The sequence below is a fragment of the Pleurodeles waltl genome, chromosome 4_2 (genome assembly GCF_031143425.1).
Source record: "Pleurodeles waltl isolate 20211129_DDA chromosome 4_2, aPleWal1.hap1.20221129, whole genome shotgun sequence".
NCBI lineage: Eukaryota > Metazoa > Chordata > Amphibia > Caudata > Salamandridae > Pleurodeles > Pleurodeles waltl.
Window position 1 is genome coordinate 852,487,796 of NC_090443.1, and position 24,697 is coordinate 852,512,492.

At 43.6% G+C, this 24,697-nt stretch overlaps 1 protein-coding gene across 5 annotated transcripts in view; it reads left to right on the top strand.

Annotated features, from left to right (window-relative positions):
• The window catches only part of FYB2 (FYN binding protein 2), a 408,342-nt gene that overhangs the window by 282,798 nt on the left and 100,847 nt on the right, over positions 1-24,697 (top strand). For all 5 annotated transcript variants that reach the window (XM_069232598.1, XM_069232597.1, XM_069232596.1 and 2 more), the window contains exon 10: positions 4,448-4,476. In XM_069232598.1, the coding sequence (XP_069088699.1) occupies positions 4,448-4,476 (29 nt within the window). The remainder of the gene's footprint in view (positions 1-4,447; positions 4,477-24,697) is intronic.

Below are 24,697 nucleotides of genomic sequence, written 5' to 3' on the forward strand. Positions count from 1 at the left end.
CATAACATTCCAATATCTTAACAGGAAAAGGAAGAAGAGAGAAAGGTCTGTAGTTACCTAATACTACAGGATCAGCAGCAGGTTTTTTCTTCTGTTTTTTTTAGAAGGGTTGAGACTATGGCCACCTTCCACTTGCATGGCACCTGTTTGATTACAAAGAAACCTTATACAATGCAAAAGCTCAAAAGCCAATTTTTTTCCACTGAGTCGCCAGGAGGGGATCTATTGGTCAGCCCGACATAGTGGACAGTGCTATACCACTAAAGGATTCTTCTGGTATAGGGTCAAAACAATCGATCCTACAATTTGTTTTCCTGTACAGGTCATGTTCTGTCTCCAAAGCAGTCTTACCATATTGCATGGATTTCACTGCAAGGGTATCTTCAAAAAGGGAAGGCAATCCCTTCACGGAAGAACCATCAATGTCCTCAAGACTGTTTATTATCTTGTTTTCAAAGAATCCCTACAAGTCGTCGCATAATTTCTGTGCTGGGAGAATTTCTTGTTTGAAACAGTGAGGGTTAGACAGGTCATTAAAAATCTCAAAGATTTTGTTTGCGCTGCGTGAAAAAGCTAAAAATTGAATTGGTATAGAATTTATCCTTAGCTTTTCTAATCTCCTTTTTATAACTATTCAGAGCCTTCTTCAGTTCTAGTTTATCCTCTTATGCGTAGTACCGGCACCATTTCCTTTGTTACTGCCTACAAGATAACTTGGTAGCTCTTAAAACATCATTATCCCAAGGGGCAGAAGGGTGAGTCCTTGGTCTCTGATGCGTAAGCAGAATCACTTCATCAAGCCTCTTAGTTATTTCTTCCTCAAGAATATCATAATTGACCTCAGTGGAATTCTTAGGGTCAAGTGACTTAGCCAAAGCAGGGCCCAGACCATTTGGGGGCTTACTGAGCTTATACCAAGCTCTAGTCGGTCTACTTATTGACATATTAAATCAGCCCTATGTTTTGACCAAGTGCTGGCTCTAGAGGTGTGCACAAAAGCCTTTTCATTTTCTCATGTTTGGTTGCTATGAAGTATATTATTGCGGAGGATAGTCAGACATTTTGGAAATTCTGATTTAAACAAAAAAAAAAAACTCACCTCTACTAGAATCCCTCTCTTGCTATACAGATATATATCTAAATATATATAATTATATCCCACATGCAACAATAGCGCCTGCGTAGTAATGGTTATGTCAGACTTTCCTATGCAAGGCCTCTTGTTTTGCTAATAACTTTGACGTGGCTCCACATTAATACACTAACATTTCCTGTAAAAATTAATTCACTTTCTATTCTCGAAGTTTTCTGAAGAATCGTCCTCAAGCAGCGGCAAAAAAAGAATTGCCATTAATGTAGAACTTTACTCAAGTAAGAACTTTTGTTTATTGTCAATCCATTGAATAGTTTCTGATAAATTATTTGGGTTTGTAAAGCGCATAGCTACCCTATCATGGTTTCCTAGCACTGAGCTCTTAGTAGTATTTCATCCAGGTCTAAGCAGCAAGGCAGCTCAGAGCAGCCAGGTCTTCAAAAGCTTTTGGAAAACCGAGAAAAATCGGCAGGATCTGAAGGAGACAGGCAGAGCATTAATCAGCATAGGGCCTGGGTAGGAGAAAGATTGTCCCCCGTTGCCGGTTCTCCTCACTGTGGAACTGGAGACATTGGTATTGCATGATGGAAAAAGGTGTTTAGGATGGTAAGACGTCAGCAGTGATCTCAAATAGCATGGGTGTGTATTCAACAAGATTGCATGCATATATCGTAGAGCTTTAAATTGAATTTACTTTTTGACCTGGGGTCAATGAAGATCTTGAAAGAGCGTTGAAGTGGAGACATATTTAGGAAGATGAAATAAGAATCTTGCTGCCACGTTCTGGACTATGTAGAGTCTCCTTATAGGATCTTAGGGACCCCCAGGTAACGAATGTTGCTGAAATCCAATCTGGAGATAATCAGTGTTCATATAATTGTTCTTTGGGCGAAAACAGGGAGTCACCAGAGGATTTTCTTTAACCATCTCAGAACACTGAAGCTGGTAGAAGCTACTGTAGTGATCTGATGGTTCATTGAGAGCCTTTCATCATGCTAAAAGTGGAGATTCTTGACTGTGGAGACTGGGGTCGGAGAGGTTCCAAGAACTTCAGGCCACAGATGTGTCCCCAGTGATGAGGTTGGTTGTCCACCAATATAACCTCAGTCTTGTTCCCATTCAGTTTATGGGAACTGTTATTCATTCAGACTGCCACTTTCAGAAGGCAGATATTTAAAGCGTCAAAACCACGATTGATAGAGAGACAATGATCTAAGTGGCATCGGCATAGGAAAAAAGAAAAAGGCTGCTGCTGTCCATAACATCCGCCAATGGACGTACGTAAATATTGAAAAGGGTCAGACTGAGAGCAGAACCTTGTGGTACACGAAGTGATGATGGGAGAGGATTGGAACTCTGAGTTTTGGTGTAGACCTGAAAAGAACGGTCTTGAAGAAATGAACTTGGCAAGTCAAGGCCCTGCCTCGATTAAACATATTCTCTAGTCTTTGGAGAAGTATGTTATGATTTACTGTGCGTAACTAAGGGCACTGATGCCAAGTAGGGTCAAGACTGCGGTTCCACCTCTGTCTGACTGGGGCCTTAGCTGTTCAGTGATTCCAAGTAAAGCAGAGTTGGTTCTGTGACCGGCTCTAAAACCCAGTTGAGAGAGGTGTAGAAGAGTGCTAGATTCAATAAGCCAATATTTTCTGATTCACGTTTATCAAAAAGTTTGGCAAATCTTGGCAAAAGTGAAATTGTCCTATAATTAGACCAATTAAGAAAGTCAATATTCATTTTTTTAATTTAACAATGGCAGTACCGCTGCATGTTTCCACGCTTGAGGAACTCTGCCTTCTACAAGCGAGGAGTTCAGAAGTAGTCGTTGTTGCCAAAATCTGAGGATGCAGTTTGCCAAAATTCGAGGGCAGAAGAGTGTCGAAATGTGAGCCTTATTTGATGGAATTAAGTAGATTAATACATATCTGAGGGTCCATGAGCATTAGCGTGTGGCCAGAATCTCCTGCTAAAGGCTGTGTGCTGTGATGGGTTTTCATCTGCATCAGGCGATGTGCAGGGTCTGGCAAAAGGCCAGGTCTTTTAGCCTTTGGGTATGCGCAACAGGGATTGGGTGCAGGACCTGAATGGCCTACACTAGGGTTTAGTTAAGAAAAACACTGTTTGCATACCAAGTAACCTTATTTGCAACTTAGAAATGCTTTAAGTTACATGAACCTAGTCCTAGGAACCACAAGCAATTTTTTTCCACCAAATCATTATAAAAAAAAAAAAAAGGCCGTGCCTTCAATTTATGGAGAACCAACACTCCATTGATCGGTGGAAAGGCCCTGCAGCAAGTCCCTGCTATGCATGTCCAAAAGTTGTTCACAGTGCATATTCATCATGAAAAAAGTTCCAGAAATTCACTGGAAAGAGCGTAGTTAAATGTTACGTACAGTGCTTAATGTGTGCTTATTGTTTCCGGTGCAGAGCACTGGCACTTATTTTTGAGGGCCGACACTTATTTTTCTGCCTCAAGCATTTACTGCGAGCAAAAGACACATATGGGAAAGACTGAGGAAGAGAAAAACGAAAAAGCGTCACAATGGGAGAAAGCTGCAAGAGTGAGCTGAAGGGGCAGGGAGTGGCTTTCAATGGATTGAAGAGGCCAGAGGTGGCTTCAGGATTATGCTGCCTCACTAATCCGTGTTCGCTCATTTAATTAAAGAAGCCGCAGGTTTAAGAGGAGGGCTTAGCGCACCAGCACGTTTTTGTTTACAAATTAAGCACTGGTTAGGTATCGTTCAGTGAACACACACTAATAAATCTTTTAAGTTCACCTGCTATGATATGACAGGCACCCAAGCTCCTATCACTCACCATGCTCAAGACAACACTTTGCCTATGGCACATGAAAATAAAAGTATGAATTCCAAGAGCAAAGCTTGTGTGTTTAATCATTTATGGTCTCCACAAGGTATCCAATGCGTGTTCCTCCCACCTGTCTACCATTAAATTAATGTTCATAGACGTAAGCATCACAGCCTCCATTGCCATCCCACACCCTCTGCAAAATACCTTTGCTTCAATTTTTTAATGTATGCTGTATGGATGACAGTCTGAAGGTGAAATTTTCATTGGTTGAATGGTAGAGAAATAGTATGAAAAGACATTAAGGTCCTGTTGGTACCATGTACTTTGATACACACTGGAACTTGGAGCATCAATAAGGTGCATAGCCCCTAGAATTTGTGCAACAAACCTACATTTATATTTGTTTTTTTGTATGTATAGGCCTTGTTGAGTAAACTTAATTTCCTCTTTCTCGTGCATCTGACTTGTCTGCTATCAGTTGCCTTACGAATGTCTTTAATTCTGCCTTTATCCTCATTCTTTGTTTTTCTCCATTACCAGTTTTAAGGCAATTTCTGTCCCAAACTTAAGTAAGTACATTTCTTTACTATGAATACAAAAATCAGTACTTGATCCACTGAGTTATCTATAAAACTAATAACTGGTTTATTTTTTGATGACAAATTAATGTGTGTTTTTGATGACAAGTTCATGTTTTGCTGCCCTCTCCTCTCTTGCCAACCTTCCATTCTCGGTCCTGTTGCCCCGCCCTTCTCTGTCTCGCGACCCTTCCCCTCTCGGTATTGCTGCCCACCCTGTTTTACAATCCATCCCCTCTTTTTTGCTGCACACACCCTTCTCTCCCTCTGTCTTGGCTCACCTCACTTCTCTTCCTCTCTCTTGCTACTGATAACGCGTCCCGTCTTAGGTAATTTAATTAGTCTGGGACTCGTTTTAGGCCAATGAATCTTTTGACCCTGATTGAAGACACCTTAGAACGAGGCAATTTATCAACATAGCAATCAATAGATCGATAACATCTTCAATATTCACTATAACAAATCGATTCAACTTGGATAATGGCATAGGTAAGAATCAAAACACACCAGGACCCTTCAGTCATGAATACCCACACAAAGTTCGTAAGATTTATGATATTTTATTCCCTATTGATTACACTCTACTAGCAGATTTATTAGTCTCAAAACCATGAAACACATCTGCACTGTTGTAATATGGCAACTCAAAAAAGATTTCATCAAAGCAAAGATCATAACCATTAGAACAAAGCACGATGTCAACATGGATTAATTTTAGCAGAGTATCACTAGCGCATTATTCAACAAAGCATAGATTCAGTCATTTGTCTATTTGCGTCCGTTCAGTGAACTCCTTAACTAGCTTCGAATGAGCATGTTGGGCTTCATGCAAAACAATTTAGCAACACAAATTTAGAAAACATCTAACTGTGGTCTCTATCAAAAGATTGCAGTTGGTACCTAGAAACAAAAGGCAAACAGACAATTACAGTTTCATTATCATATAGTTACCCTCCATAATGGGTCAGCATACAGAGTCAGTCTTCGTCCTCAGGACATCAATTGATTCGCCATCCGCCAGGAAACACGGTAAAGTTCAGCAAGACAGGTAGTAAGGGAGACTTCCCTCATAAGGAGGATAAGTATGAATCAGGCAAGGCAAAATAAGGATGGTTCGAAGAGATAAACCGCAAAGTCTTTAAGACTGAGTGACAAAGTGTCTAAGTAATGGCAAAAGGCACGTAATGGCTGTAGCAAAAAAAAAGCTCGGAATGGCTGATTTCTCCTCGTGTCATATGATTATATCAAACTTGTTGTACAGTCCCCTAATTTCCAATAGGGCAGGTTTTGGTGCACCATTATCTCCATCCAGTGATTTATTTGTCACCTCATTAAGATTATCACCTTAGAACAGTTCTCACGTAGTTTATTGGCTTCTGTAATTGATGTCTCCAACGGGTAGAATGTCAGGTACAATTTCATGTTCTTGCGGTCCTCTCACAGTCCCAGTCAGTAGTTCCATTGCCTATACCAGTTCAGGCAACCTTGTACCTGTTGCAAGTCTACACTGTTGCATTCAGCAAGAATGTCTCCTTGAGCAAGTCGAGAAAGAATTTGCTACGGTTACACGCATCTTCTAGCTTCTGGAAAAGTACATCTATATGTCATTCAGCAAGTCACCACATTGCACGTTAGAAAAACACATTTAATATGAAAACGGGCAGCTAGGCCCCGACTCATGCTAACTAAGGCCTAGTGATTAATTAGCAAAACCTTAACATATAACTCTTAATACTAATACAAAATCATACATTAGTACATTAATAATTCATTACTAGTCAGTTTCATTAATCACTGTATACATTGATGGCCACTCCCCGTGGGCACATTTCAAACACACGTTTAGTAAAACACAGCAATACAGTTTTCTGTGCGGCATCATTATGCATTAATCCGCAAACTTTTCATGTTAATTTTGATTATAAAAACTACACCAACACTACCGCTTCACCCCTCTCTCTCTTGGGTCCCCATCACCCCTTTTTTCTGTCAAAACACCCTACCCCACCTTCTCTGCCGGGCCAACTTTCTCTGTCTGACCACAATACCCACACTTCTCTGTATGGCGCTCCGCCTTCTTCGTCTGGTCACCCTCCCTATCTCTCTTTCTCTGCGATGACTCCTCTTTTTATACACGACCGCTGCTGTCCTTGAGTGGCTGCACCTCCCTCTGCATGGCTGCCCTAATCTCTCTATGGGTGCTATACTTTTGCTGTCAATTCATCCTTTCTCTTTATCTTTCATTCTCTATGGGTTCTCTTTCCGTGTTATTCTCTTTATTTCATTCAAGCTTTCTCTCTTTTCTTCTAGGTTTTTCGTTATCCTGCTTGGTCTAATATCCTTCCTGCCTTACCCCTGGCTTTCCTACCTCCTTCAGTTGTTGTCAATTTTTTCCTTTTTCTCAGTCTTAAACTTATTCCCTTTTTATCTCGATTCCAATCCTTCATGCTTAGAGGGGTGACTTTGCAAAAGCCAGATAAATGTGTATAATCAGAATACCAGCATGCACTCGTAAGCGTTGCAATGTAACGATCAGTGTGCATTAAAAATGTATTAAAGCATCACATCTCTCTGCATGACTGCCCTAATCTCTCTATGGCTGCTCTACTTTCACTATTATTTTATCCTTTATTTCTTTTCCTTTCATTCTCTACAGTTTTTCTTTTTCTCTTTATTTCATTCAGTCTTTGTGTCTTTTTTTCTTCTAGTTTTTGCTTTCTCCTGCTTGTATATTTTTTCTTTCCTCTCTCTCTTAGTTGTCACATATTATATTTTGTTTTACTCAATCTTTAACTTATTCCCACTTTCTTTCGGTTTCAATCCTTTGTGCTTCGAGACTTGATTTTGCAAAATATATATAAACGTGTGTAATCGGAATACCAGCATACTCATCAATCTTCACAATGTAACAATCCTTTGAAATAAAAAAATACATATATTAAAACGCCACATTTATATTCTAAAGAGAAAGCCAGAGTTTATCGTTACAAAATAGTTTCTGAAAATTGGTTTACACTGCCACTTTATCACAGGACTCTTTGATAAGTCTGGGGGGGGGGGGGGAAAGCAGGGGACTTTTGTTTTCCTTGGTTTCCTGGTCTTGAGAGTCAATATGCTTACAATGCTGAGTTCAAAGGCACTGTACACGCCCCCTACTGCTTCGTCCATAGCACTTAAGCCGCACTCCCCCACTCCATATATATATTTTTTTTTTATAAACCTTTTTGTTTTTCAACAGGTGCATACCACATTCAAACAGGATATGTATAGTAATATCTCTTTGTAGCCCCACACCACATTCTTGCTTGTCCTGCCACTCAGTCCACCTCCTCCTGCTGTTGCTTGTTAGCTTGTTTGCCACCATGGCCGCTTGCTCCATACTTTATTTTCTTTTGCCTTGTCGCTTCACGCTCATGGTGGTATGTTGTTTCGGGGAATCTTGCTGTTTCTTTGCGATGTCTGCAGGGTCTTTTTATATATATATATATATATATATATATATATATATATATATATATACAATTTTGCAGTCTTATGTAGCACGAGCTCGACACTAAAATATTGGAGCGCTTTATTTTCATTTTTGTTGTTTTATATAGAGCAAACACGATCCAAAGCTATTACAGCGCTTTACGTGAGCACCAGTTACATTACACAAAAGCACGTTCATTTTTGGTAGCAAGGGGAGATTAAGTGATTTGCCTAGAATCACAGGATGCTGAGCGGGCCGCAAGACTTGAACCTTGTTACCCAGCTCCAAAGTTGGCAGTTCTGGCCCTTACGCCACATCCTGTCCCCTGGAGTCTTTGTCTGGTGCGTGTTGGGCAGTCTGGGAATAGATAGTGCTTGGTAATACTGCCATTTCATAGCACTTCAAAGCAGGTGCCATTCTTAACAAAATCGCTATAATTAATTTGCATTGACTTAGCAGAAATGGAGGTGAAGAAGCTGTGTCTGGATTGTAATCTGTTACTTTCTTGTTCTGTCAGGACCTCTGCAGTGGGTGCATAAACAAACTTGATTAGAGCTTAACACTAGGTGATAGCACATGCTCTTGATAACCTCAGGAGTGTCACCAACCAAGCACATAGGTTAGTTCTAGGTAAGAAGATGACAAAAGGTGTTGTCTCCAAAATGGTGGAAAATGAGTCATGACTCCAGACCAAGCACTTCATGGCCTCAAGTTTGATAGCAAAAAACATCTAGCCTTTGGATGTAAATTGGGCCTCTTCAAGTAGAGTTCAGTTAGTAGAGGCAGCCATTTTTCTAAACCTGTAGCTCAAGGAAGCTAACACAAGGGTGCCACAGTGACCGGGGCAGCGTATCATAGGGCACAAAAGTGGAACGAACTCCATCACTTCCTTCTCTCAGAATTCACTGGTGTCATGGCTTTGATGACAGTCCCCTCACAGCTATTGTGACCTTGCAGCTGCCACTTCCAGAAGCGCTGTCTAAAACAGCACTCAAATAGCACTGCTTCCTGTTTGAAGAAGCACCACCTCGAATACCCCCCACAGCCGCTGTCACAGGCGCAGAGCACTTCCCCATCACCCTCTGGATGCCTGTGTATAATGATCAACGCATCATCTGTCACAGTCCAGTAATGTTTAACCTGCTCTCCTCTCTTCCAACCCCAGGCTTCAAATACCACTCCACTAAGTTCCCATGCATCATTTGATGTAAACTCTATGCATTAGTTCTGATTGCTGTGATTACCAAGTACATGGAAAACATGCCAAGAAAATATCTTTCTGACTCCATCAAGTGGCCCTTTTCTCACTCCTGCTTCTACTGGTGTTACTCTCTGTGTTCCATGTTGCCTTCCCATGTCTATAGATATATACTTGTGTTTGTTTATATGGGTAAACACTCCAAGGCTACATCACAAAGTCAATCCTGGAGAGTAACAGTAAAGACTCCATGGGCTGGAGATGTTTTAGACAGGAGAACTGTTGTTTCAGCAACTATGGTGAACCAGGACCAGCCACTGCTTGTATTTATGTAACCCAAATGTGTAATTTTAACTGAAGTCTTTTTTGTATAAGGTAACAAATAGGCAGGATCCATGCCAATCTTGCAGGGTAACCACTGTGTAAATAAGTTCCATATTAATTATTTTTATGTAATTTAACTTTTGTGGGTATCGAGAAACTCTGACATGGTTCTGGACCTACCTTGGATTCCCAAAAGAAATATCTTTGAATCCTTTTCATAGCCCAAAAAATGCCAATGAACCAGCCCTGTCGGACCCTCACTGGGCACCACTGGCCTAGGCGAAAAAACACTCTATCATCCAAACCCAGACTTCCCGCTCTACTCTGAGTGGCCCAGATGGCAGGCCAAAACTTCAAATTTTGAGTAGCCACCCCAACAGAGATAATTCTGACTCAAAACCATCAGCCAGTGCACAAATGTATGCACCGAAAAGGGACCGTCGAGGCCCAAGAGATTCAGGTTCACTACTTATCTGTTCTACTGAATCCAGTCTTGAGCTGAGGCTGTCATAAGACTATTAACCAAAGGCAGTGCTTTAAATAAATACAGAGTACCAGCCCTTCTGTATTTCCATTTAAAGCACTGACCCAAGGTCACAGATGTCACACCCTTGGAACCTATCTACCACTGAAGCTCTGTTTCACCAATCTTCACACATTTGAAGCCTCCTGTTCCTTTAAGCTCTGCTTCTGCTATTCTCTTTGTATACATTCAGTGTTTTTAAAAGTTAGGCTGGTATTGTCATTGTAGAGCAATCATTTCCTTAAAAGTTTAACACACAGAAATATATGGATGCCCTTTTTATTTGTCCCTAACTCTTTTGACCCCCTCATTTTCAGGGTTAAATGCTTCAAAGGTGCCTCTTTGTGGCTTGTTTGGTGCTATAAAAGTTTAGGTAAACACACTACAAAGGGTTGCATCTCTAGGGTAACACAGCCAGTCTGTAGGAATGAGGCAAAAACACTCCGAAGATGGTGGCCTTGCTGTGTCCTCTGTCCTGCAGCGACAGGTCTGGGAACGTTGCTGTGGCACCTGGCATACATCCACTACATTCCAAACCAAAACACATAGGTAAAAGACACTGGCCCTCATTACGACTATGGTGGTCTTCAGTGAAGACCACCAAAGCCGGGGGCACCAGGAGACCACGAGTGCTGGTGGTCTCCCGCCCACCATATCACAGGTATTGACGGATTTCCACCACCCTCTGCGTGGAAATCCAGTAGTAGTCGTGCTGGCGGGCAGAGGCGCTCTGGCTGTTCCACCACCGGCCCGCCAGTAGAACACTGCCCACCATATTATGGGCCATAATATGGCCTGATGGTGTCCTGCTGGGGGGGGCGCTGCCGGCGGTGGAAGCGCCCCTTCCTGTTCCCTGGCAGAAGACCTTCTTCCTGTAACAGTTAAGGTGATTGTCCGACAGGGGAGAGGGGTCGGAGGGTGTGGGCGGTGTTGTGTGTGTGTGTGTATGAATGTGTGGTGTCAGCGTGTGTGCATGAATTTTTTGACTGTGTAGTTGTATGCTTGTCTGAATTAATGTTGGAGTGCGTGTCTGCATGTAAGTGTAAATGCATGTTTGGATGGGTGTGAGTATGCGTGTTTGGGTGGGTGTGAGTATGCCTGTTTGGATGGGTGTGAGTATGCCTGTTTGGATGGGTGTGAGTATGCCTGTTTGGATGGGTGTGAGTATGCCTGTTTGGATGGGTGTGAGTATGCCTGTTTGGATGGGTGTGAGTATGCCTGTTTGGATGGGTGTGAGTATGCCTGTTTGGATGGGTGTGAGTATGCCTGTTTGGGTGGGTGTGAGTATGCCTGTTTGGGTGGGTGTGAGTATGCGTGTTTGGATGGGTGTGAGTATGCCTGTTTGGATGGGTGTGAGTATGCCTGTTTGGATGGGTGTGAGTATGCCTGTTTGGATGGGTGTGAGTATGCCTGTTTGGATGGGTGTGAGTATGCCTGTTTGGATGGGTGTGAGTATGCCTGTTTGGATGGGTGTGAGTATGCCTGTTTGGATGGGTGTGAGTATGCCTGTTTGGATGGGTGTGAGTATGCCTGTTTGGATGGGTGTGAGTATGCCTGTTTGGATGGGTGTGAGTATGCCTGTTTGGATGGGTGTGAGTATGCCTGTTTGGATGAGTGAGGTTGCGTGCTTGAATGGGTGTGAGGTTGCGTGCTTGAATGGGTGTGAGGATGCGTGCTTGAATGGGTGTGATGTATTCTTGAATGCTTGTATGGATGCATGCTTGAATACGTGTATGAATGTTGTGAATGTGTGTATGGATGCGTGTGAGTGAATGCATGTATGTAAGTGTAGGTGAATTGGTGTATGCGTGGTGTGTTGGTGTCTGTGTTCATGTATGGGGGCAGCGCAGCGCTTTGGTTGGAGGGGTGTGGAGGGGTCTAGTGCTTGGTGGGGGAGCCGTCTACCAGTGACAGGGAAGAATTTCCCTGTCACCGGTAGCCTTTCCGCCATGGTTTTCGTGGTGGTGCTACGGCCGTGGAAATCATGTTGGAAGGCCAGCTCGTAATACTACCGGCAGGCTGCTGTGGACCACTGGGTCGGCAGTATGAGTGTGGAAGTGGCGAGTTGGCAGAGGCCAACCCGCCACACTCATAATGTTGCGGTCTGCACCGCCAGCCTTTTGGTGGTGGGACAGTCACGTTTACCTTGACCACCTTTGTTATTTACAACATCAATAGCTTTAACTCTCACAAATGCAAGACCTATTACATTGCAAATGCTTGTTTACGTAATACGATTAGGCAGTAATTAGGTGGGATTTCTGGTTATTTCTTTTTTAAATATTGGACAAGGAGAGAGAATGGAAAAATGATTGCGGGGAACTAACTGATGCTCTAGGTAAAATAAAAATTGCCCGTATTTGAATTGTACAGTAATATAATCTTCTGCACCATTCTCCCTCATAATTCTCCACGTCCATAGAAAGTGAACCCACAGCTTTTCACCTATCAACATGTAAATGCAAATTATATATTCCTTTGCTTATCTCTGGGTCATGTTTTTCCAGTTCTATGTTTGCTTTTGGCTATTTTTTCATTTCAGAAAGCTCTTACACTCCTGTTAGATCAAACAATATTTTGGTCTTTTAATGTCCAGTTGGAAAGCACCCAGCAATCGTTAGCTGCTACAAGTATGTGATCTTTGTTAATGGTACACTGCCCCTCTCTCTCCACTTAATGAACTCTTCACCAATGCACCTTTTCCTTTTACCATAAAGTGACTCAGCCTTTAAATCCACAAACCGAATGACAAATGTGTCTAAAGAGTTCAAAACAGTCTCTGGCTATTCATATCCCAATTAATAATGTTTTCTCCATGGCCACAGATTTTTTAAGACCATTCAGTGCATTAGTCAAATTAAACTTGATGCCCCTAATGTGTTGAGCATCTCTGATCTTTCCTGAAGGCAGTAATGCATCACCTGTGAGAAGTAAATAAACAGATGTTAGATTCCCATCTGCAATATTTCCCTCAGGCCTTCCACTGAAAGACATAATAATACAGTTGTCCATAATCCATAGCATGTTCATCCCTTGAGGTTCATTATGAATGTTGTAAAATGTGAAGATGGACTACTTAAAAACCCATCGATATCTGTTGTGGCACCAAGCAGAAGATAATCCATCATTGTCAAAACATGTAACATCCCTTTCTACATAGATCTGCCTGGCATGTTTATGGTCAAACTTGACATACCAGTTGTCAAGCAGTGTCTTTTTACCTGTAGGCAAATGTTCACTTAAACTGAAAATCCTTCGTATCAACTGCACAATGCTCCAAAGCACACTGAGCGATTTTTTATTATTTTCAATAGTTCTCCATACATTTGATACTTGTGATTTAGGGGCTAATGCATAAAAGATCAGTCTACCACTAGTTATGCCCCTTGATTTATTTTCCAAACACTGACATCACTTAAATTGAATGCTGATTTATCCATGGCCCATCATTCTTGCTTACATAGACCTCTGTCTCTGTAGTCCAGCTAGAGTCAATGACACCTCACTAACATAAGAGTCCAATGAGAATTCAAGTCACATGTATGTGTGGGTGAGCAGGTATCTTGCTTGCTATGCACCAGGCAAGCCACATATTTGAAGTACTGGGAGAATCGGTCAGTGTGTCTCTTCAAGGAAGGATGAATGATACAAGAGCCAGAGAGGTAATTGCTTAATTTGCAGGGGAAGGGGTAGTTGGGGGTTAGGGGTGTTTCTGATTTGGAGTGTGTGAGTGCAACATTTGAGTAGGTAAGTCCATCCAGTGAAGAGCTGAAGACTGGGAGGAGAGCATCAGACTTTTTGGCATTGCCGGTCAAATGCCCAACAGATGCTCTACATGTGCTCTATCCAGGCTGACATTAGAGACTGGGAATTGCCACCCACCCTGGATGCAAAGACCCTGTTATCGCCAGCATGACACAGACCATACCTAAGGGCTGGGTCTCTCTGCGCTATACCTTATTGATCCACTGACAGGAATATAGCCCAAGTGTTAGAAATGGGGTCTTTGGTTGGCAGTCATGTTATCCCCCTGTCCAAGGACCCTGACTCTAGTCAGGGTAAAGGAGAATTACCCTCAGTTACAACCCCCCCCCCGCTCACCCCTTGGTAGCTTGGCCCAAGCAGGCAGGCTTAACTTTGAAGCAATGTGTGAAGTATTTGTATCAACACACACAGTAACCCATTGAAAACACTACAAAGTGACCCAACACAGGTTTAGAAAAAAAGGTCATATTTATCTAAACAACACAAGAACAAAATAAAAAAAATCCAACATGCAATGGTCAAGATATGAATTTTAAGAGTATTAATCCTTAGAAAGCAGTGAGAACGCTGTTATGGCACAAAAATACCTGGGTAGTATCAAAATAAAGCAGCACAGGTGAGTGTGTTGAAAAAGGCCAGTGATGCATCGATTTCTCACTGGCAAGAGACACAGTGTGTCGTTCCTCCTCCGGTCAGGTTGGCGGGCATAGTTTCTTCTCTCCCGCAAGAGAATGATGCGTCGATTCCGAACAGGCACCTTGAGTCCGGGCAGGGCGTGCATTGATTTTCTGCACCCAGTAATGTTGCATTGAAATCCGGTTGCATGGTGTCAAGAAACCGCGCTGCGTGGGGGCTTGCGTAGTTAACAGCAGGCTGCGGGTGTTGCGTGTCATTTCTCCAGCCGTGTTGCGTTGATCTCCCAGCTGCGCTGCAGGTGGAGCCATCTATTTTAGCCATGAGGCCGGCGGCGCGTCATTTATCAGCCGCGGGCGGGTGGTGCATCTAAAGTTTCCCTGCACGGCGGTCTTTGCATCGATTTCTGTCTTTTTCCACCAGCTGCACCTTTCAAGGGCCCAGAGACAGGTCAGGGCACCACTTGGCAGGTAGGACTCTCAGCAGAAAGCCCGAGTGCTGGCAGAGAGAAGTCTGTGTTGTCCCTGAGACTTAAATAACAGGAGGTAAGCTCAGTTCAAGCCCTTGGAGATTATTCATCAGTCAGAAGTCACCCAAAAGTCAGTCGTTGTCCTCTCTCAGGCAGAAGAAGCTTCTACAGGCCAACCCAGCAAAGCACAGTCACGGGCAAAGGGGTAGTACTCCTCCTCCAGCTTCTCCTGGGCAGAGATCACTCTTGGTTCCAGAAGTAATCTGAATTTCAGGGGCTTTGGGGCCTCTTCTTCAACCATTCCGTGACTCTGCCTGTTAGTGGATTCCCTGTCTGGGTCAGTTTGTCAGTTGTGCTGTTTGTGAATCCCCTCTAGACAGTGAGACAAAGGGAGCTGGGGTGTAGCCTGCATATTCTGATGAGCCATCTGAGCTAGAGTGGAGGGAGGAGTGATCTCTTACACCTGAGTGGGCTGTGCCTGACCTCTCACAATGTAGTCTCCAACTCCCTGGTGCGTGCCTGAGGCCTGGCCTGGGCAAGGCAGGAACAACAAAGACTTTCCTTTGAAGTATGCCTACTTCAAAGGCAGAAAAGGGTATAAGTATTGGACCCAAAACCCCTGAAAATTAGATCACTTCTGGATTCAAGAAGAATCTCTGCCTGTGACTGTGCTTTATTGGGCTATCCTGCAGTTGCTGCTTCTGCCTGTGAAAGGGGACAAAGTATTCCTGCTTGTGAAGAATCTTCAAGGGCTTGAACTGAGCTTGCCTCCTGTTTTGAAGTCTCTGGGCCATCAAAGACTTCCTCTGCCAGTGTCTGGACTTTCTGCTGACACTCCTGCCCTTCCAAGTGGTGACCTATTGAGTCACTGGGCCCTTGAAAGCTGAAGTTGGCAGAACAAGAGCTTAAAATCCAATCACAGAACGCTGTGTGGGGACATTTTCAATGCACCATCTGCAGGGAGGCTGATAAGCGACGCGCCGCTGGCTTTGCGGCTGAGATAGATGCTCTACCTGCATTGTGGGTGGGAGATCGGTGTATCGGGCTGAAGAAACAACACGCAATATCCGCTTGCGGCTGCTGATAGTGACACAAACCCCACACAGTGTGGTTTTCTAACACCATGCGACCGAATTTTCCACGCATCGTTCATGTGTGTCAGCCATCCTGACACTGCATGGATTTGAGGTGCCCCCTCCGTAAATGGACACATCAGTCTTTTGCGAGGGAGAAAAATGATGCATCGCTGACTCAACCGTAGAAGAAAGGATGCACAGCCTCCCTTGCGAGGAAGGAATTGATGCATCGCTGCCTTTTTCAACGCACGCCCGCCCGTGCAGCTTTATTTTTTATGCTAACCAGGTACTTTGTGCAAAATCAACATTTCCATTGTTTTCTATTGAGTAAGACTCTTATTCTTTTGAAAATTCATATCTTGACTTGTGTATGTTGGTGGTTTGTTGTTTTGGTCTTGTTTGCTTCAGATAAATATTGCCTATTTTTCTAAACTGGTGTGGTGTCCATTTTGCAGTGTTTTCACTGTATTACTGTGTGTGTTGGTACAAATACTGTACAACTAGACTCTGAAGTTAAGCCTGCCTGCTCGTTCCAAGCTACCAAGGGGGTGAATAGGGGTTAACCAGGTGTTTCTCCCTTGCCCTGACTAGAGTGAGGGTCCTTGCTTGTACATGGGTAACTTGGCTGCCAACCAAAAAAACCTTTTCTAACACATTTATATTGCTTAATCAGTTGCATGAAATACTAGTCTGGGCATACTTTCAAGCTGAAGGGGGCCATGGGTCCCAAAGACCGCAGTTGTCAGAGCAGTACTAACTGATGCATTTAATTATCTTCAGTTACATCATTGGTTCCTAAACAGTAAACCACAACTTTTATGGGAATATTCTACTTGCCAGCCTGTTGGGAGTACCAGTATACTGAGGACTGCTGTGTTTCAGGTATTCTTGCCCTCGCTTTCTTGGTAGTTCCCCTGCAGATCCACACTGCAAAAGCAGATTAACATAGTGTTGCGTGGCAAATGTTTCCAAATCCAACTTTTGAGGAGTTGTACCCATTGCAATGGTGCTGAGCCACTGTCCTGCACAGCCATTGTGGAGTACAAGTGTAATGAGGCCCACTCTTCAATAGACTTGGGATTTGGGTATATTTTGAGTTAAGTGATGGAGGTAACCCCAATCTTCCATTATGCTTATTGGGCAGAGATCCCACTATGCTTTTGGTGTCTCTGAGGCTTAACTTAACATGTAGGTTGAACCAATGGAAGTGCAAAATGCAGTGGTACTATCCTGCCTGATGAGATGTGCTCCTTGATCATGCTCAGTGTGAGGAGAGAATCCGTGATGGTTGTGGTTCACTCTCATGCATAGAACGCTTTTCCTTACAGCGAGGGTACCTGGGAATTTCCTCTGCCAGATGGGTCATCCCCAAACGTTTTGCCCTTCCTCCTGTTTTCTGAACCAGTTTGTGTTGGCTTTAAGAATCTACGCCCTTTGCCACTGCTAAAAAGTGGTAAAGTGCTTGTGCTCTCTCCTTTTATGATGGTAAAATTGGCTTAAACCCAATTGGCCCATTTAGTTTACTTGTAAATCCCTAGTGAAGTGGTACTGCATGTATAAAGGACCTTTAAATTTAATGCTATTAGTGGTCCTGCAGCACTTGTGCCACCCAATTGGGTAGCCCTTTAAACCTTTTTCAGGCCTGCCATTGCAACCTGTTTGTGCAGTTTTAAACTGCCATTTTTACCTTGCAATACAAACCTTTTGCCTGGCCCAAACGTTCTTTTTTTAATGCATATAAATCACCCTTATGGTAGCGCCTGAACAGTCTAGAGGTCAAGGTGCGGTGTATTTAAAATGTAGGACATGCCCTCTGAAGTTTTACATATCTTGGTAGTGAAAAACTCCTGAATTTGTTTTACACTGCTTTAACGCCTACCTGTAACATTAGATAACATTGGGTTACCTTCTTACATTTAATAAGTGATAATGTTCAAGTGGTAGCTAGTATACAGGTCGTGTTTGTAATTAAAAGCCCTCTTTAATGTCAAATTCGGATTTGGAGTCAAAATTCTGATAATGCCACTTTCAGAAAGTAGCCATTTTCTTGACCTAACCATTTGGTGCCTGCAGCCTTGGCCACATGACTGGCATGTCCCTAGCAGTTTGTTCTGGTATATTGCTCCTAAGCAGGGAGACAAGGGGAGGATGGATGTTGGCAGGATGGGCCAGTCTCAGTTAATAAGGGGGAGGAGCTGTCACCTAACATGCTTGCACATCACAAAATCTCTGAGCAGGAAGGGGGCGGGGCGCCTGACGTATCATGGGGTAGAAACATCTAGAAGCTTCCTTTACTTCAAAGTGAGCACCAGGTATAGATATTGGACCCCTAGACCGCAACTCTTCAGTACAATTCTAGACATGTGGACTCCATTTTGCTGAACTGCTGCCTTACTATGCTTGCCTAAGCAGGAAGAACTGTACCTGCAACTCTAGATCCAGTACCCCAGTGTGACTGGCCACCTGATTAGGAGCCTCAGGGATAGAGCAGGCTTCCAACAACCTTGAACTCAGCACCTGGACTCTGCCATCTGTGAGTTCTGCCCTCCCAAGTGATGCCACCCCAGTCTGGGACTCTTGCAAGTGGACCTGAAGGTAGTCTGGCAACTCACCTGTAGATTCAGCAGAACCAATACCTCTTCCATCACAAAGACCTTGTATCGCACATCACAGCACATCGGAACCTCTTCTCTATGAAGCATCTTCGCACAAGGACATCACATCTCCATTGTAGCCCATCAGAACTGCTGCTGCCCGGCACATCTCCACACTAGGAAATCACCTCACCCAGTGCACTCAATTGGAACCATTTCTGTGGTGACTCATCTCCACGCCAAGTACATCACCTCACCCAACACAGCCCATGGGAATCACTGCTGCGTGCTGCATCTCCATGCCAGTAAATCACTTTGCATTTCACAATTTCCGACAACCGCCGCTGAGCAGCTCGTCTCTTTGTACAGACCTCACATTGCCTCTGCTATGTGACACATCTTCAACACTGGACTCCACATCTCTCCACAACTAGGATTAAGGTATTGTGTTCAGTAGGCCCACGTGGGTCCCTGTAGCCATCCCTGAGCGTAGGTCCTACGCTACCATATAACCACAGTTGGTGCTTTGTGCTTTTTGGTGTTATTTTTACTAAAATCTTTAAACTTGCGTATCTCCGGTTCCACTGATTGAGGTATCATTTTCTTCTTGTTTTATTTATAAAATTTACTTTATTTTTTCTGTTTGAATGGGGGATTATTCTTCTGCTGTTCTTTCATATTATTAATGTTGGAAGTGTTGCAAAAATACTTTACACATCGCCGCTAAGTTAAGCCTGACTGCTGTTTGCCAAGCTGCCTGAGAGGTGGGCACAGGTTAATTTTGGAGTTTGTTTGCGATTTCATCCTGACCGGGATTGTGGTTGCTGCTTGAGTAGGATTTCACCCTCCCTTAGCCAGTAACCCAATTTCTTACACTCCCCCGTCTGCTGAGGTAGCTGAAAATTGTCACTTGAAACTGACTTACTGCTGTAATGTATCTATTTTTTACTGACACCGCTCTCCAGATAGTGCAGAGCGGGTGACCCCCCTAACCCATGTTGTGCCTTTCCTTGCACTGGGGTCTCCTGAGAACCTCCTCACCAGACAGCAGGTAAAGGCCTTGTTAGAGTCACGAAGAGAATGGAAATCCGGTGCTTGCCAAATGTGTGGGCATTGAATGGCTCCTCCAGGAAACAATGTTCCTCCATTGAAACGCATGGACTCTTCACACTTTCCACGCACTATAATATGGAGCACACATTCGTTGGATTGATCCACTTAATGGCCAGTATAATTGTCGAATGACCGTAAAGAGGAAAAACTCCTGTAATATGGTCCAAAATTTGCTGGAAACAGTCTCAAAGCAGCAACTAAAGGGTCTAGCCAAAGCAATCATTGGCTCTAGGATGCTGAACTAAAGCTACTCAGTGGCTGTCATATGTGGAATGGATACTTTCGAGCAAACACATGTTCCTGCCAGGTCAGACTTGAGTGGTGGTTGTTTATCAAACTCGGAATAATAAAGTGCACAGCACTTATTCATTTTTAGCAGGTAAAATCACCCAAACTTTTGAGAGTAGAAAGGCCTAGTAGTTAGTGGGACATGACGATTTTGGTGCGGTAAGCGCTAAAGTGCCCATTGTATGCCCCATTTTCAGAGGAAAACTTGTAATGGAGTTGATTTGCGGAACCAAATAAGTTCCGACCCCTGCAGGTGTCAGATTTTATCTGGTGTGATAAGTATCGCTTAAATATACACATCACATCCTCCTCTGCAGGCTCCTGTATTGTTCTGGCAGATATCTAGAGCTTTGAATAGACAAACTTAAAGTGGTACTGAAGTTCCTTTTAGTCGTATTTTTACAAATGAGGAACTATCTAAGCCTTTAAATTAACTTCAAAAAAACATTCGCAAGCTCGCTTCCTCTGGGGAAGTATTCATGGCCATCCTTGAGCTCTTTAAGGTATGTATTTAGTGTAGGAATCTTTTTTTTGCTAGGTGTTTATAATTTGTGTGACATTAACCAGACCAGCCCATTAGATAAAGAAGGGTGACGCCGAAAGAATGTTCTGCTTGTCCTGATGTTTGGTCAACTTGCATCTAAACCAGAGCCAAAACCTCCTTCAGTACTCAAAACAAGTATTGTGACAAGAGCCTTTTTGTCTCATACTGGTTTCACCTCTTTGTGAACTGTTTTCACAACATTACTCTGAAGGCTGAGTTTATTCTAAACAAGACTAGTACAACAACTGCTGATTTTCATAATTCAGATCACTTTTGGGCTACGAAGTGATAAATACCCAACGTATTCCCTTGTATACCTTAATAGAGTTGTAAAAAATGTTTGCTCAAGAAAAATACATATATTACGGACATTTATGTCCCCCTTCATTGTAACACGTGTAGGCTGTCTTGTACAGCTTCTGTTGCATTTTTATTCTCCAGAACTGTGGCGAAAAAAGTCTTCCCTTAACAAGTGCTCTCCAGCCCCCCTGCCCCAATATGAAGTGCATCGTGTTTACTTTAGCAGTCTCATTATCTTTAACCCCTTCAATGCCAGGTCTTCCCCCCCCTCAGGTGCCAAGCCTTTTTTTGGCTATTTGGAGCAGTTCGTACTTAGCCCTCATAACATTTTGTCCACTTAAGCTACCCACGCTAAATTTGCGTCCTTTTTTTTCAACATCCTAGGGATTCTAGAAGTACCCAGACTTTGTAGGTTTCACAGAAGGAAACCAAGAAATTAGCCAGAATACAGCGAATATTTTGTTTAAAAAAAAAAAAATGGGGAAAAAAGGGATGCAGAAGAAGGCTTGTGTTTTTTCCCCTGAAAATGGCATCAGCGAAGGTTTTGCGGTGCTAAAATTACCATCTTCCCAGCTTTCAGGAACAGGCAGACTTGAATCAGAAACCCACATTTTTTAACACAATTTTGGCATTTTACTGGGACATACCCCATTTTTACTACTTTTTTGCGCTTTCAGACTCCTTCCAGTTAGTGACAGAAATGGTTGCGAAACCAATGCTGGATCCCAGACATCTAAACATTTCTGAAAGGTAAACAAAATTCTGAATTCAGCAAGGGGTAATTTGTGTAGATCCTACAAGGATTTTCAACAGAAAATAACATCTGAAATAAATAAATATTGAAATTGAGGTGAAAAAAACAGCAATTTTTCTCCACATTTTACTCTGTAACTTTTTCCTGCAATGTCAGATTTTTGAAAGCAATATACCGTTAAGTCTGCTGGACTCTTCTGGTTGCAAGGATATATAGGGCTTGTAGGTTCATCAAGATCCCTAGGTACCCAGAGCCAATAAATGAGCTGCACCTTGCAATGGGTTTTCATTGTATAACGGGTATGCAGCAATTCATTTGCTGAAATATAAAGAGTTAAAATAGGTAGCAAGAAAACCTTTGTATTTCCAAAATGGGCACAAGATAAGGTGTTGAGAAGCAGTGGTTATTTGTACATCTCTGAATTCCGGGGTGCCCATACTAGCATGTGAATTACAGGGCATTTCTCAAATAGACGTCTTTTTTACACACTGTCTTACATTTTGAAGGAAAAAATGTAGAGACCGACAAGGGCTAATAACACTTGTTTTGCTATTCTGTGTTCCCCCAAGGCTCCCGATAAAAATGGTACCTCACTTGCATGGGTAAGCCTAATGCTCACAACAGCAAACGCAGCATGAACACATCCCATTTTTACATTGAAATCTGACGTGTTTTTTGCAAAGTGCCTAGCTGTAGATTTTGGCCTATAGCTCAGCCGGCACCTAGGGAAACCTACCAAACCTGCGCGTAGGGGAATCCAATATGGGGTGACCTGTGGGGCTGTCACCAGGTTCTGTTACCCAGAATCCTTTGCAAACCTCAAAGTTTGGCCAAAAAAACACTTTACTCACATTTTTATGAAAGTTCTGGAATCTGAGAGGAGCCACAAATTTCCTTCCACCCATCGTTCTCCGAAGTCTCCCGATAAAAATGGTACCTCACTTGTGAGGGTAGGCCTAATGCCAGCAAAAGGAAATGCCCCAAAACACGATCTGGACACATCAAAATTATCAAATACAAAACTACCTGTTTTTGCAGGGGGTGGAGGCACCTGCGTTTTTGGTCCTGGGCTCAGCAGCCATCTAGGGACACCTACCAAACCCAGACATTTCTGTAAACTAGACACACGAGGGAGTCCAGGGAGGTGTGACTTGCGTAGATCCCCCAGTGTTTTCTTACCCAGAATCCTTAGGAAACCTCAAATTTAGCTAAAAAATCTGATTTTTCCCACATTTCTGTGACGGATCACTGCACTGGGACACATTTCCTACCATCCAACGTTCCCCTTAGTCTCCCGGTAAAAATGATACCTCACTTGTGTAGGTGGGCCCAAGTACCTGTGACAGGGAAAAGCCAAAAACATGTCAAAATTGAGGGGAACCAAAGCGGGTCCAAAAGGGCAGTTTGAAAAAAAACATTTTTAGGCTGACAAGTGCAGCAGAATTTCTATCGGTATAGAGGAGACATTGCTGGGTGGTAGGAATTTTCATCACAAAAATTTGGGAAAAATGTGTGATTTCCAGCAAAGTTGGAGGTTTGCAGGGCATTGTGGTTAAAAAAAAAATGGTGCTGGGTGCATGTGACGTACACCACCCTGGACTCACCCAGATGTTTAGTTTTCAGATGTGTCTAGGTCTTGTGGATTTTTCTACGTAGCAGCGTCCCAAAGTCCAAAAAGTGCAGCCCTCACCATTCCAAGTCGGACGATTTTGAGAGATAGCCAAGCTCTCAAGGCCCAAAAGTAAAACCAAAACCCAAAATAATCAAATGTTCTCTTGCCTGCCGTGGGATAAGATGTTTTAGTGTGCGGGGGGAGAGCTGAAAGACTGTTACCCCCTTCAGTTGGGGTTGGGGCATAACCAGGCTCATACTGGTTGGTAGCCACCACCCCATTATTTTTTTTATTTTTTATTCCCTGGCATCTAGTAGACTTTCTGACCCCCCCTCCCCCCCCCCCCCCCGGGTGTGGGTTGGGGGTAAATGTCCGATCTGCCCACTGGTGAGCAGAAGAACCTTGGCCCCATTTATTTGGGGTGGGGTGGGGGTATGGCTATACCCCCACCCTCTTATTTAGGAAAAAAAAAAATCCCTGGTCTATAGTGGGCTTTATGCCCCCCTTGGGGGCGGATGGGCTTTCCAAAAATAGGCCGATCTGCATCCAAGGGGGGGCATATATGGCCAACAGTAATGTGCCTCCATGGGGTGCGACCCTTGCCCAAACAAAACAAACATACACACACACCAATCCCTGGTGCCTAAGTGGTTTCCGCCACCCCCCCCCCCCCCCCCCCATGGCCTAAGATAAATTTTCCCCCCAGGGGAACAACCCTTGCCTAAGGGGTCGCTCCCTTTGCTTGAAATTGACGCAAAAAAATAAAAATCCCTGGTGTCTAGTGTTTTCTGCTCCCCTTGGGGGCAGATTGGCCTAACAAAAATAGGCCTAGCTGGCCCAAAGGGGGCCAGAAATGGCCAAATACAATTTACTCCCAGGTGAGCGACCCTTGCCTAAGGGGTTGCTCCCTATATATAAAAACAAAAGTAAACATAAAAAAATATATGTTCCTGGAGTCTAGGGGTTTCTGACCATATAATAGGCTGATATGCCCTGGGAGGGAGTGGTGGGGGGTGGTGGTTGTGGGGGGGGGGGCAGAAAAGGCCTAAAAATATCCCTCCCCCTGCGGGGCATGGCCCTAGCCCAAGGGGTCGCTCCCCTCATGGCAATAACAAAAACAAAAAAAAGTTTCCCTGGTGTCTACTGGTTTCTGCCCCCCTAGGCAGAAATGGCCTAAAATTAATTTTGCCCCTCTGGGGGGGGGGGGGGCGACCCTTGCTTAGGGGGTTGCTCCCCACATATAAAAAATAAATAAAAACAAAAAAAATTATCCCTGGTTTCTAGGGGATTTTTGCCCCCTCCCCCCCACCCCCCCTCCCCCGGTCAGATCGGCCTAATAAAAATAGGCCGATCTGCCCCCAAGGGGGTTAGATTTGACCTAAAAATTATTTGCCCCCTCATTTCAAAAACAAAAAAATAAACAAAAATCCCCAGAGTCTAGTGGTTTCTGCCCCCAAGGGGGGCAGAAATGGCCTAAAATAAATTTTGCCCCCCGAGGAGCGACCCTTGCCTAAGGGGTCGCTCGTCACATATAAAAAATAAACAAA